General features: G+C 48.9%; 1 protein-coding gene across 2 annotated transcripts in view; it reads right to left on the bottom strand.

Moving 5' to 3' along the window:
• Positions 1 to 8,005: 8,005 nt before the first annotated feature.
• BICDL2 (BICD family like cargo adaptor 2) overlaps positions 8,006 to 12,333 on the bottom strand; it is a 125,634-nt gene continuing 121,306 nt past the window's right edge. For both annotated transcript variants that reach the window (XM_085618516.1, XM_085618517.1), the window contains exon 11: positions 8,006 to 10,257. In XM_085618516.1, the coding sequence (XP_085474642.1) occupies positions 10,066 to 10,257 (192 nt within the window). In that variant the 3' untranslated portion in view covers positions 8,006 to 10,065. The remainder of the gene's footprint in view (positions 10,258 to 12,333) is intronic.

Here is a 12,333-nt window from a genome sequence, read left to right on the forward strand (position 1 = left end):
AGAGAAGTTGACCTGCAAAAAAGGAAATAAGCTGTTCTAAACCCAGTAAGAGCTATACAGGTCCCAGTGAGCCACGACCACCCAGGAGCACAAGAGCCCTGCAGTGCAACTGGCCTAGACGAGCAAAGGCAAGCACCTCTCCAGGTAAGAAGCTGCAAACATGCCTTTAATCCCAGTGCAAGTGTATTAATGAGTCTGCACTCCTCATTACCTCCTCGTCCAGTCTTCCTCGCCACAGTAATACAAATGAGCCTCCGGCTCCACACAGAACTCCAAGTAAAATAAAAGAGCAGCGCTCTAGTCTCCCCTCCCTCCTCCAACATGGCCCCCAGTGGCTTCAGCCAATCCCATAAAGGGATACAAACCAGCCAGCCCGATCTGTTCTTTTTTTCTGCACTTCTCCGAGTGCTGTGTTGCCTGATGGTCAGGTGAGTGGGGCTGGGGTCCTGCTTAAGCAGACCCGTTTCGCCCTCGGGTATCGAGTTTGGGGGAAGTAGTTGTATTATTTTGTTGTTACCTTTGTTGATTCATATTGTTTTGATTGAGTTGTTTTTTTCCCCCCTTCTTCTACCTTTACGCCTCTGGTCCTGCTTCAGCGGACTTTAGTGGCGTTTGTTTACGGGTCGCTTCTGGACTCGTTCTTAACATCCTACTCTGTTGGGGCTGCCTGCCTGTTTACGGGTGTTTAATTCCATTCCCGACCGCGCGTCCTGCTGAGCAGACGTAGCGCGGCCGGGTGAGTTTGCTCTGGGGGCCGGAGGCTCCTGTTCGCATTCGTACCTGATATTATCTGCCGGGTTGATTGATGTGGGGGCCGGAGGCTCCCGATCACGTTCCTTTCTGCTGCAGTTCAGGTATGCGGCTGACTGAGACATCACGGGTCGGTCTTTTGCATGTCTATACGCATGCGCTCGATTTCTCTTCCGGCATTTATGTGTTTATGACAAACAGGGGCTGGCTTGTTTGGTTGCATAGCAACCACGGGGCCTTTTTATACCGGGAGTGTTGTCTTGGGTGCCTGTGTTTAATTCACTCGTCCACTTGTGTTTCACTATGATGGAGTGTGGTTCTACGGATGTTGATGCTCCTGATCCCTTGGTGGTGGCTTCTGGTTCTGGTATACAGATCCCCTCTATGGACGTGTTGCAGCAGATGATCAATTCTGCTGTGGCTGCTGCTATGCAAGGTCAGATGCCTGTTCCTCCTGCGAAGCGGGCTAAGGTTGATGGCGCTGCGGCTGCTGATTCTGAGAATGAGGAGGAGGTTGATGTCAGGGGTCGTTTTGTGCAGGGTGCCGACCTGAAGGAGGTGCTGGGTCACATTCGAGAGAACTTGGTTTTTCCTGCTTCTGTTGTTCCTCTGGAAGACGATCTATTTGCGCAAAACCAACGTCCTGAACCTGATTCTTTGCCTCTACACTCTTCAGAGGGTCTTGGAGAATGAATGGAAGGATGTGGACAAGGGTTCCTTTCCACGCTTTTTGAATAAGAGGTACCCGCTGCAGGATTTTGCGGTGAAATTCCCTTCCTCGGTAAAGGTTGATTTCTTGTTGGCCAGCATGTCGTCTCATGGGACTGTGGTTTCGGAAGATTCTTCTCCTACTGACCCGGTTGACCGTAAAGTAGATGGTGCGGTGAAGCGCACTTTTGCGGCTGCAAATTTTTCTATCAGGGCTGCTGCCTATGCTTCATACACTATCCAATCCTTGCTTAAGGATTTTCAGTCTCTGTCAGAATTGTTGGACCAGGGGGAGGATGTTTCTTCTACCCTTGCTTTGATGGAACAACAGGTTCGGCTGCTTTCGGATGTGTCCTTTGAATCTTTGAGAGCGGCGGCTTCTGCGGCTGGGTCTTCGGTGGCTGCGAGACGCCAGTTGTGGCTTCGTTCCTGGAAGGCAGATGCTGCGCAGAAAAATCTCCTGATGAAGATTCCTTTTTCTGGGGTTAAACTTTTTGGGTCACCTCTGGATGACATGGTAAAGAAAACGGCGGAGGACCGTAAACTCCTGGCTCCTGAGAGGGCGAGTCACTTCCGTTCTTTTGGTTCTCAGCGGGCTTTTGGCCCTTCTAGGAGGGGTCGGGCTGGTGAGCCCTTTCGTGGAAGGGGGCGTGGCCGGGGTGCTCCTTCCTTTGGTAAAACCCGGTTCTCCGGTTCTTCTTCCTCCTCCAATCCTGCACCAAAGTCATGACTGGATCGCTCCTGGTTTGGGTCCGGTTGGGGGTCGCCTCAGTTCCTTCCTGGATTCTTGGAGAATGACTGTATCGGACAAATGGGTGCTGCAGGTGGTTTCAGAGGGTTTGCGTATTGGATTTATCGAGACTCCCCCAGACTGTTTCAGGGCCACTCCTTGTCCCAGAGACCCTGTAAGGAGATTGGCGCTTTTGGAAGGCATCGAATCCCTGGTGGTCAAACGTGCGGTGATTCCTGTTCCCGTCGATCAATTGGGGTTGGGTGTGTATTCCATCCTATTCCTGGTATCAAAGCGCACTGGGGATCTTCGTCCAGTGATGGACCTGAAGTGGTTGAATGCTTACATCCCTCACCAAAAGTTCAAAATGGTTTCCCTTCAGTTGATCCTTCCTCTGATTTCTCAGGGCGACTTCCTTGCGTCAATAGACTTAAGGGATGCTTATCTGCATGTCCCTGTTCATCCAGACTCTGAGGTTTCTCCGGTTTTGCGTGCTGGGTCGTCATTTCCCATTCCAGGTACTGCCCTTTGGGCTCTGCTCTGCTCCCAGGGTCTTTACTAAGGTTCTGGCTCCTCTTATTGGACATTTGCATGGGGAGGGCATTAGTGTTTTTCCTTATCTGGACGACATTTTAATTTCTGCTTCTTCTCTTCCTAAGGCGGAGTTGCATGTCCAGAGAGTGTGCCATGTCCTGGAGCATCATGGGTTCCTAGTGAATGTACCGAAGTCCTCCCTGGTTCCTGCACAGGAATTGACTTTCATTGGGGCTCTGTTCAGGACTCAGTTGGGGATGGTGTTCCTGCCCCCTCACAGGATTCTGTCCCTGGTATCTGCAGTTCGTGTCCTGTTGTTGGGGCATTCTCATCCTGTGAGCCTATGGTTGAGGGTTCAGGGTCTAATGTCGGCATCGTTGTTGATGGTGCCGTGGGCTCGCCTCCACATGTATCCGGTGGTGTCACACGTTTTGTCGCATTGGAACCCCTGTTCCCTAGATATGAGTGTTTTGATTCCTATGTCGGAAGATGTTCGGGTGGTCCTCAGTTGGTGGTTGGACGTAAGTCATCTGTCCAGGGGCCGGCCCTTTCTGATTGGTCCCACCCGCGTGGTCACTACCGATGCCAGCCTGCTGGGGTGGGGTGCTACTCTGGGGGATTCGACGACTCAGGGGGTTTGGCCTCAGTCGGTGTTGTCATGTTCCTCCAACTACAAGGAGCTGAAGGCCGTACTTCTGGGTTTGTTGGATTTCTCGGATCTTGTTCAGGGTCACCATGTACAGGTCCGAACGGACAATCAGGTTGTGATGTCTTATGTGAACCATCAAGGTGGGTGCAAGGTTCGATCCCTCAGTTGCCTCAGCCGTCGGATATGTTGTTGGGCGGAGGTACATCTGGAGGTCCTATCTGCCATTTATCTACCTGGCGCGGAGAACACTGTGGCGGATTGTCTGAGCCGGGTGTTTCCTTCCATGGGGTCTTTGTCCCTGACACATGTGATGTTCAGGAGGTTGCGGATGATGTTTGGATATCCGATTGTCGACCTGTTTGCTTCCCAGGACAATTACAAGATCCGTTGCTTTTGCACGGTTATGCCTTGCCGGGATGCATGGAGGGTGGATGCCCTGTCGTTCCCTTGGCCGACGGGTCTCTTGTATGCCTTTCCCCCTGTTCCTCTGATTCCGGCGGTCTTGCAGAAGGTCAAGAGGGAGGGGTCGTTTGTGCTACTAATTGCTCCGGGTTGGATGCGTCGACCTTGGTATCCCCTGCTATTGGAATTGGCTGTGTCTCCGGGGTGGGCCTTGCCATTCATTTCTTATCCTCTGATGGGTCCTCTTCTTCCTCTGCCTGTGTTCCGTTCCTTGGGTCTGCGGGCCTGGCTCTTGAGAGGGATTCGTTGATGCGAACTGGATGTTCATTGGCTGTGGCTGGGGTCATTCAGCAATCCAGGAGACCTTCTACTCTTAAATCCTATGCGAAGCACTGGGATAATTTTGTTTCTTGGTGTCTGTGTCGCGATCTGTCGGTGGCTTCTTTGGACCCGGCTCGTATTTTGGATTTTTTGAATGATGGATTTGTGCTGGGCTTAGCCATTTCGACTCTTCGGGCTCAGTGGGCTGCGATTCGGGCATTCCATGTCCTCCCTTTGGTTTCTGTTTCGCCATTGGTTGCTAGACTTTTTAAGTCTCTCTCTTTCCAACGCCCCCGTCCTATCATGTGTCCTCCACCTTGGGACCTGCCTTTGGTTTTGTGTTCCTTGCAGTTGGCTCCCTTCGAGCCTTTGGAGTCGGTGGGGTTGAAGTTTTTAACACTCAAGGTGGTGTTTCTTGTGGCGATTGCTTCTGCCAGACGTATGGGTGAGTTGGGTGCCTTCCTTCGTTCTGCCCCATTTTTGTTGGTTTTGTCGGACCGTGTGGTGTTGCGCCCTCATCCTACGTTCATTCCAAAAGTGGATTCTTATTTTCACAGGTCTACTGAGGTGGTTCTTCCGAGTCTTTGTCCTGATCCTTCCTCGGTTGTGGAATCCCTGTTTCACCTCTTGGATGTTCGTCGTGCATTATTGATCTATTTATCACGCACGTCTTCATTTTGCAAGGTGGACAACTTATTTGTCAATTATGGTTTATCACGTCAGGGCCTGAAACCATCCCTCTCGACGATCAGTCGCTGGATAAAGGAGGCCATTTTGTTGGCATATGCTTCTGTTTCTGAGGTTCCCTCCCTTCCTGTTCAGGGGCATTCCACCCGATCTGTTGCTGTGTCTTGGGCCTCCTTCAAAGGGGTGTCCATGGAGGATGTTTGCAGGGCTGCTACTTGGTCTTTCCCTCATACATTCATGTCCCATTACCGCCTCCATGTTGGGGGTGGGTGTTCTGTTTCATTTGCATCTTCTGTTCTGACTGCGGGGGTGACTTGAGAGGTTCTCTTTTTGATTGCTGTACCTCTGTGTATTAAATTATGTTTTCACTGCACTATTGGTGTGGTCTATTTCCTTACATGAAGCCGATTGCTTTGGTATCGGCTCATTTGTATTACTGTGGCGAGGAAGACTGGACGAGGAGGTAATGCCCCGGTTACTTACCGGTAATCTTCATTACTCCGAGTCCTAGTCTTCCTCGCCACAGTATAGTTTCCCTTCCCTCCCGGCCCTGGTGTTGGCTTCATGTCTGCGGCTTTGATTATCAGATCGGGCTGGCTGGTTTGTATCCCTTTATGGGATTGACTGAAGCCACTGGGGGCCATGTTGGAGGAGGGAGGGGAGACTAGAGCGCTGCTCTTTTATTTTACTTGGAGTTCTGTGTGGAGCCGGAGGCTCATTTGTATTACTGTGGCGAGGAAGACTAGGACTCGGAGTAATGAAGATTACCGGTAAGTAACCGGGGCATTCTACCTGTACTCTTGGAAGGTCCCACACTACTTTTGTCCATAACCAGCACCAGTAGGTTTTGCTTCCGACGCATGGCGTTTGGTCTGGTTCTGTAGGGTGGGGAGACCATTAAGATTCATGAGTATTGAAAGATTTGCATCATCTTTTTAGCTTCTAAGGATCTTTAGATGTCATTTTAGTTACACTTGAAATGCAATCCTTAGGTCCAGTTCTCAGTGGGAACTGGTGAAGCCCTGGTATCCTTCGGTGTCCCTGGTCCTTTGTTCACCTTAAACACTAGAAAATCTCGACCATCACTGGCAGTCTTCAAGATATGGGACACTGTGCCCCATGCCCATGGGTTCTGGGCACAGGTCTTGATCTATGGCCAGGTCCTGCACTCTGGTGGCTCATGGGTTAATAAATCCACTGTACGGCTCTGCACTTGACCCCATGGTCACAGGTTCAAACCCTGGCATCTCCTCTCATCCAATCAGCCTCCTGAAGTGCCTATAGTGGAGCAATGCATTGGGTAACAATAAACATCTGTTATTCAGCATCAAGATACCAGTGAGTGAACGTGCACTTTACAAATACATATAATGTTATATTATGAGTCCAGTGATGTCACTGATGATGTAATTTGTGATGTCACCTGTGATGTGAGAGGTTAGTATTAGGTGGGGTAAAACCAGGGTACATGGCTGACTTAACTGATGAACGTCGTTGTTTTAAAAAATTTTGTGGCATAGATTGTACACCACTGTACCTTTGTCTGCCAATAATTATTCCAGGCGGACTAGGATGGTCCTATAAGAATCCAGAGCTGTACGTAATTCTGACCTGGAATGGCAAAATGTCTTTAACATTTCCAACTGGGCAAGGAAATCACCCTAGCTGATCCTACCCCTAAAGTATGTGGACCCGAGTTGGAGTTCGGCCGACTGCTTACTCTGTCACAAACGTGACGGATATCCGGCTTGCTGTATTACAAGGGCATTATATCCAATGGCACTTATAATACGCGGGACTTTACATCTGTGACGGAGTAACCGTCCACTGAACTATACATCAGGAACTTTGTCAGTAGATATAAAAATTGGCACATTTCTATCTCAACATGAATCACAATTATACTAACCCTTTGCTTAAAAATATTCCTAGAAAACATACCATTGATGTGCCCAGAGTTAAAGTGCAGAAGATGTGTTGGGTGACGTTCCGTGGAAAGGACAAGCTGCCACCTAAAGACAATGAACTGCCCAGAGTTCCCTCACCCGGACCGCAGAGTCAAAGATAATGTTTATACGCCTGTTTTCTTTTTGTGTGTGTTTGATTTAATTTAAATCATGCCATTTTGAAATTCTGGTAATTGCCATGAAACAGAAATCAAGAAAAGAGCACTACAGCACAATGCAGTAACAATCCACTAACCAGCTACCTCTCCGGTCGCTCGTTCAATGTCTGCTTGCCTATGACCTTGTACAGCGCTCTGCTGTGTTTTTGGATAGGTTCATGCTATACAAATACCACTTACATAAAGTGATGAACCAATAATTTGATTGAACCCAGAAACACTCTTTATTGGATCTATGGTGGCTGCTTGTAGTACACTCTAAAAAGGGTTAATAGCAGCGGCGGCTCCTCTGTTATGGCAGAGGAGCGCCGCCCCGCCAGCAGATGCAAAACGTGTAAAATAAAATGATGATAACACAGGTTTATTATCATTTTATTCTCCATAGGGCCGAATCGAGGGGTGTGGTCCATCATGATGACGGGCATATGAGGAGTGGTGGGCACTGCTGCTAAGCGCGCATGTGGGTTTGGCCTTCTGTCTTAGGGCGGCCAAACTGACATTTGCACAGAGATGTCTTGAACCTGAGCTGCGTTGCCGGGTTGGAGACAGCAGGCACAGGCTCCCAGCCTCTCTGGGAGTGCAAATCCAGATCGCTCAGGCCAATCCTGGTGCTTCTCACATGCTGCTATCAGCTCGAGAGCAACGTCTGGATTGGCCGTAGGTGTGTCTGGGAGCCTCAGCCTGTGCTGCAGTGCAGCCAGAACAACAGAAGAGCGGTGAAGTGGTGGGCGACAGGTATTTTTTATTGTTGTCGTAGTTCCCCCTGCAACGCTGCCCCACTACTTTTTCTGGACACCGACCGCTCCTGGTTAATAGGGCATTTACCCTTTTTAGCAGCTGCAGTAGATCCCCAGATCTCCAATTAACGCTCCATGCCCCTTGCTGTCTTTGTTGGTTCTGTTAGATCTGTCTCATGTACGGGTACTGAGTGACTGGAGGTGATCCTGCAAGATCTGACAAGCATTGATAGTTTAACAGGAAGCAAAAATTCAGTTACACTGGAGGCAACAATCAACGAGGCTTGGCAGGCATGTTCGATCAGACTGCTGAAAGACTCAAAAAGTAAAACTGCACATGTAATAAATAATAAACAACGTAATAATATAAACACTCTCTTTAATATATCTTTATACTTTGGTACCCAAAATATGCATATATTAACAAAATATTATTGTATCTATATAAATTAAAGCCCAAACTTCTACAAAAACCTATATCGCGGAGAGAAGCCCTGCTAGTCTAAAAGAGTGTAACGCATATTACGTTGAGAACTGTAGTTTGCTTTAAACTGTTAGTGTTTTGTAACCAATTTAACATTTTAAAAACCAGCTTCAGCTTGTCATAGTCTCGACATAGATTAAAGTGCCACGAACAAAGAGACCAGGCTGGTCTGATGGAGATTGAAGCACCCAAGCTGTACTAACACAGGTTCAACGCATGCCAGTGCATCGGATAGGGCAGACTGGTGTCCCACCTCTGGACGGAAGATGGTCTTCTGCAAAACTAGACATGTGACTGGTTCTACCCCAGCAATGCCGGATTTCAGAGACTCTTCCTACCTCCAGTTTAGTTTGGGAGGCTACAGAGCACGGCATTGCCACCAGGCGGATTGAACTACAGTTCTGGAGTCAGTTTCAAGAAGGCACGGTTTCACTTTCTTTAGTAGAGAGAGCTGGTACCAGGCAACTGGGGTCCTCACACCAGCCAGGGGCCCTCTCCTGCATCTGCAGTCATAGCTTCCACTTCTCAGTTTCTTCAGCTCAGATCAGTACAAGGTGTGGAGCAGGCTTGAGATCGCCCTATGGGCACCTTCTGTGTAAGGGAATCGAAGTACAATAAATAGGGGGCACATGAATAACTGCTGCACTGGCCTCTGTGCCCCTTCCAAGGCCTCAGATGTTGCTGTATTGTCACTGCCTCTGAGGGTCACAGCTGCACTTGTGCCTGTTCCCTCGAGGCTCAGCCGGTGTCAAGTTGTGAGTGGTCACTGGGTATCATTGCTGCTCAGTTGTCTGTCTGACGCCTCAGTCGGCTGAGACGTTCCCTCTTAGCAAAAGCGCTCTCCACATTGGGTAAGATGCTCTTTTGAGTCACTGGGGCCCTATGTTTTATTTACACTGTCTCAGGAACCCGAGAACTCCTCTTCCAGTAGACTCACCTTGAGTCCCTGGCAGCCCTTCGCCAACAGCCACTGGCAGACACCGCTCCCATGCGCGCCCATCCTGCTTCGGTCCAACTAAAGCTTGTGTGAACAGACCATGACAGAGCACTGGAATGAGGAAAGCTGGAGTCAGGACTGAGGGGAGAGCTGGAGAGAGGGCAATTAATGGATTAGGCAGCAATAGGAGCTTTGGAGTCCACATTGAGGGCGAGCTGGAGTCAGGAGTGAATTACCACTGGAGTCAGAAAAAGACAGTCAGTACTGGGGTGACTTGGAGTCAGGAATGGGGGATATGAAGTCATTAATGAATGATGACGAGCTGGAGTCAGGACTCAGAGGAAGAGGGGGTAAGCAGGGTTTGTCTAGAAATTAGCCCTGGCAGAAATGTTTAAACCAGCTCACAGATCAGGAGACAAGACTAGAATGGGGCAATGGGGGGAGGATTCATGGTTTGGTCATAGCAGACCATCCAGCTTTAAAAGCAGACCTCGAGTCTGCAGCTCACCGGGATAATGCAAGAGTGGCAGAGCGGCCAGTCTGGCCTTGATGGTTAGGCGTGAGGCTTGTTCATCCCCACATCCTTTACATAATTAGTGACTCTACAGCTTAAGGGAGATAAAAAAATGGTTTGTGCCTGAAGTTGATCTCATGCAGCTTGGATGCAGCCTAATAGACTGCTCCGTTTGGTGGGAGTTAGGCTGATATGCATGCCGTTGATTCATGTCTGTAATGGCGGACACTAGATACAACACTGGTGGACAATGCTGCCCTGAGTTTTTCCCACTGTATCGAAATAGAGAGTTCAACCATTTCCATCACATTGTATTTTTTGCCTACACAATTAGGCTCATAGGCAATCTTTTGTGGCGGATTTCCTGTGCCTCCTGTGTTTCCTCTTCCGCTGTGGCCTCCAGATGTCTTTTCTATCCACACTCACACCTCTAGGTCTCTTTTGCCTCTACAGGCCAAGTGTGTCTTTTTGTCCGCCTCTGCTGTGATCAGTTTTTCTTTAAAAAGGAGAAGAAGCCACTGCTTTCGTTGCCACCGTCTGTTGCACCCTTCCGCCGGAAGGAGAAGCTGCGGCTGGCTGTCCTCTTCAGCTCTCCCCCCTGGACAGGTTCCTTGGGCCGGGTCTTCTCCTTCTGTCGTTGGCTCCGAAGCTGCTGGTCTATCACGATCTGCATGTCATCCTGGCCAGGAAGGAAAGAGAGAGATGGTCAGAGGGGAGAGAAGAGTGGGACCCAGGAAGGAAAAGAATAGTGAGGGGAAGATGATGTCCTTCTAGCTGAGATCTCCAAAAAACACTTTGGGGCCTATTAAGATGTCGGGCGGACGCAACCATCTCGGTGTCTGAACCGACTGACCATAGGTCTGCGGTTCCACACACCTTATCAGGATGCGACCGCACATCGAGAGGTCGCAAACTCCCATTTCCCTATGGGAGCTTGTGCTGTAGGTGGAAACTGCCTGCAGCACCAGTTCCCAAAGATAAATGGGAGTTTTTGACAGTGCCTGCCACATAGTGCAGGGATTTTCAGGGGGCACCTAAGCCCACAACCGGAGGCTGCAGTGGCATGGGGGCCCTGCTAGGGGCCCCAAAGTCGCTTTCCGACAGGCTTTCCATGTCGGAAAACCCGACATGGAAAGCCTGTTAGATACCAACATCATAATCCTGATGGAGGAAACGCAGTCTGTAAGGGATTATGTGCGGCCTCCGACTGACCGACGGGCTCCCTTCAGCCCGTCAGAAGCCAGTCTGACAAACCCGTTTAAACTATGACCGCCTGCATTGTAATAAGGCAGTCCTGAGTTTAAACCTTAGATGTCGATTGGAAAGCCTCTGACCAGCTATCGGAGGCTTTCCGACCAACATCCAAATCAGCTCCTTTGCGATTGTCAAACCAGGTGTGTTTCATGCTTCATCTGTGGAACAGAACTCAGTCCAAAGTCTTAGTACCTCTGATAGGTGGCCTGACTGAACTCTGAGTGCTGGCAGTTACACAACAATTAGTAGGACTCTCAGGAGCCTAATAAAACACACACCGCACACACTCACTCTCTCGATCTCCATTCCATCATTCCCTTTCTCTGCTGGGATTTTGTCTCGTTCCCTCAAACCCTCAGCATGAGCTATTATACACATGTACTGCTGGGATAGCTACGGGCCTCACCCCTGTGATCTTTCAAGTTTAGATCTGGAGTTTATCTTTGATTGTTTCAACACTTGGATCAAATCTGCTCTTGTCCTCTAAGCCTGCAGGCAACAAAAATGTTTCAGAATCATCCACCTCAACACTTTCGTCATGAATTGTTGGTTTAAGAGAAAATTACTCAATATCTAGAAACACCATGACGAGCTTACTACCGCCAAGAAACCTAGAATTGTTTCTAAACACAATTGTGGATGTGCAAATAGCTCATCTTAAAGGTTCAAACATTTACAAAGTAATTTGCATATGTAATGCCCCAGATTCTTGTAAATAGTTGTTTGAGATCTATCGGGAACTGTCCTTTCCCTTTGTATCAACCACCAAAATGTTCCCTTCCCAGTTCCCCCACCTGGAGTGCTCAGAAAACAATATCTTTAAATTCAGTGTTGTTCAAACCTATACTCTGTAATCCTTTCAGCGACCATCCCAGACAACTTGATCCTGTGTGGTTAAGCAAGACAACTGGCCTCCATACAGCGAGGCTCACCATGCTTTCCTTGTAGGAGTGTGTCTGGTGGAGTAAGCAAAAGTCAAGATCTGGGTACCATAACGACCATTGCTTGGGATGAATTGTGAAAGAAATCTCACAGGTAGCGGTTCCTATTCTGTGATTAACAACTCGTGGAGGTGAGATATGGATTCTCAGTCTTTTTCAAAAAGATATGGTAACATCACTTCATAGATGACTGTCTTCAGAGTCTGGTGACCTGGCCAACTTTTAGCCAAACTCTAACCTTTCGAAGCCATTCACACTCCGGGAACCAGTGGTCCTTTTCAGATCCAATCTTTTGTTGACTCTAATTCTGTACTCAGCCTGTCTGTCCATGTGTGCTTTGAGCACAAAGATGTGCTGAGCAGGTCCTGGGGGTATTCGGTAATGAACTGCGCCATGTGGCAGATTACAGCGATGTAGGTTCTTTCACCCTGGATGAATTTGACCCAAGCGATCACAATATCTTACTATCTCCCCTGGTGCAAACCGGTGCAGACCAGCATCGGACAGACGGTGGTTTGGTTTTCATCTTTTCTTTCTGACAGTTTCCATCAGATAACATG

Source organism: Triturus cristatus, chromosome 7, assembly GCF_964204655.1.
Source record: "Triturus cristatus chromosome 7, aTriCri1.1, whole genome shotgun sequence".
Classification (NCBI taxonomy): domain Eukaryota; kingdom Metazoa; phylum Chordata; class Amphibia; order Caudata; family Salamandridae; genus Triturus; species Triturus cristatus.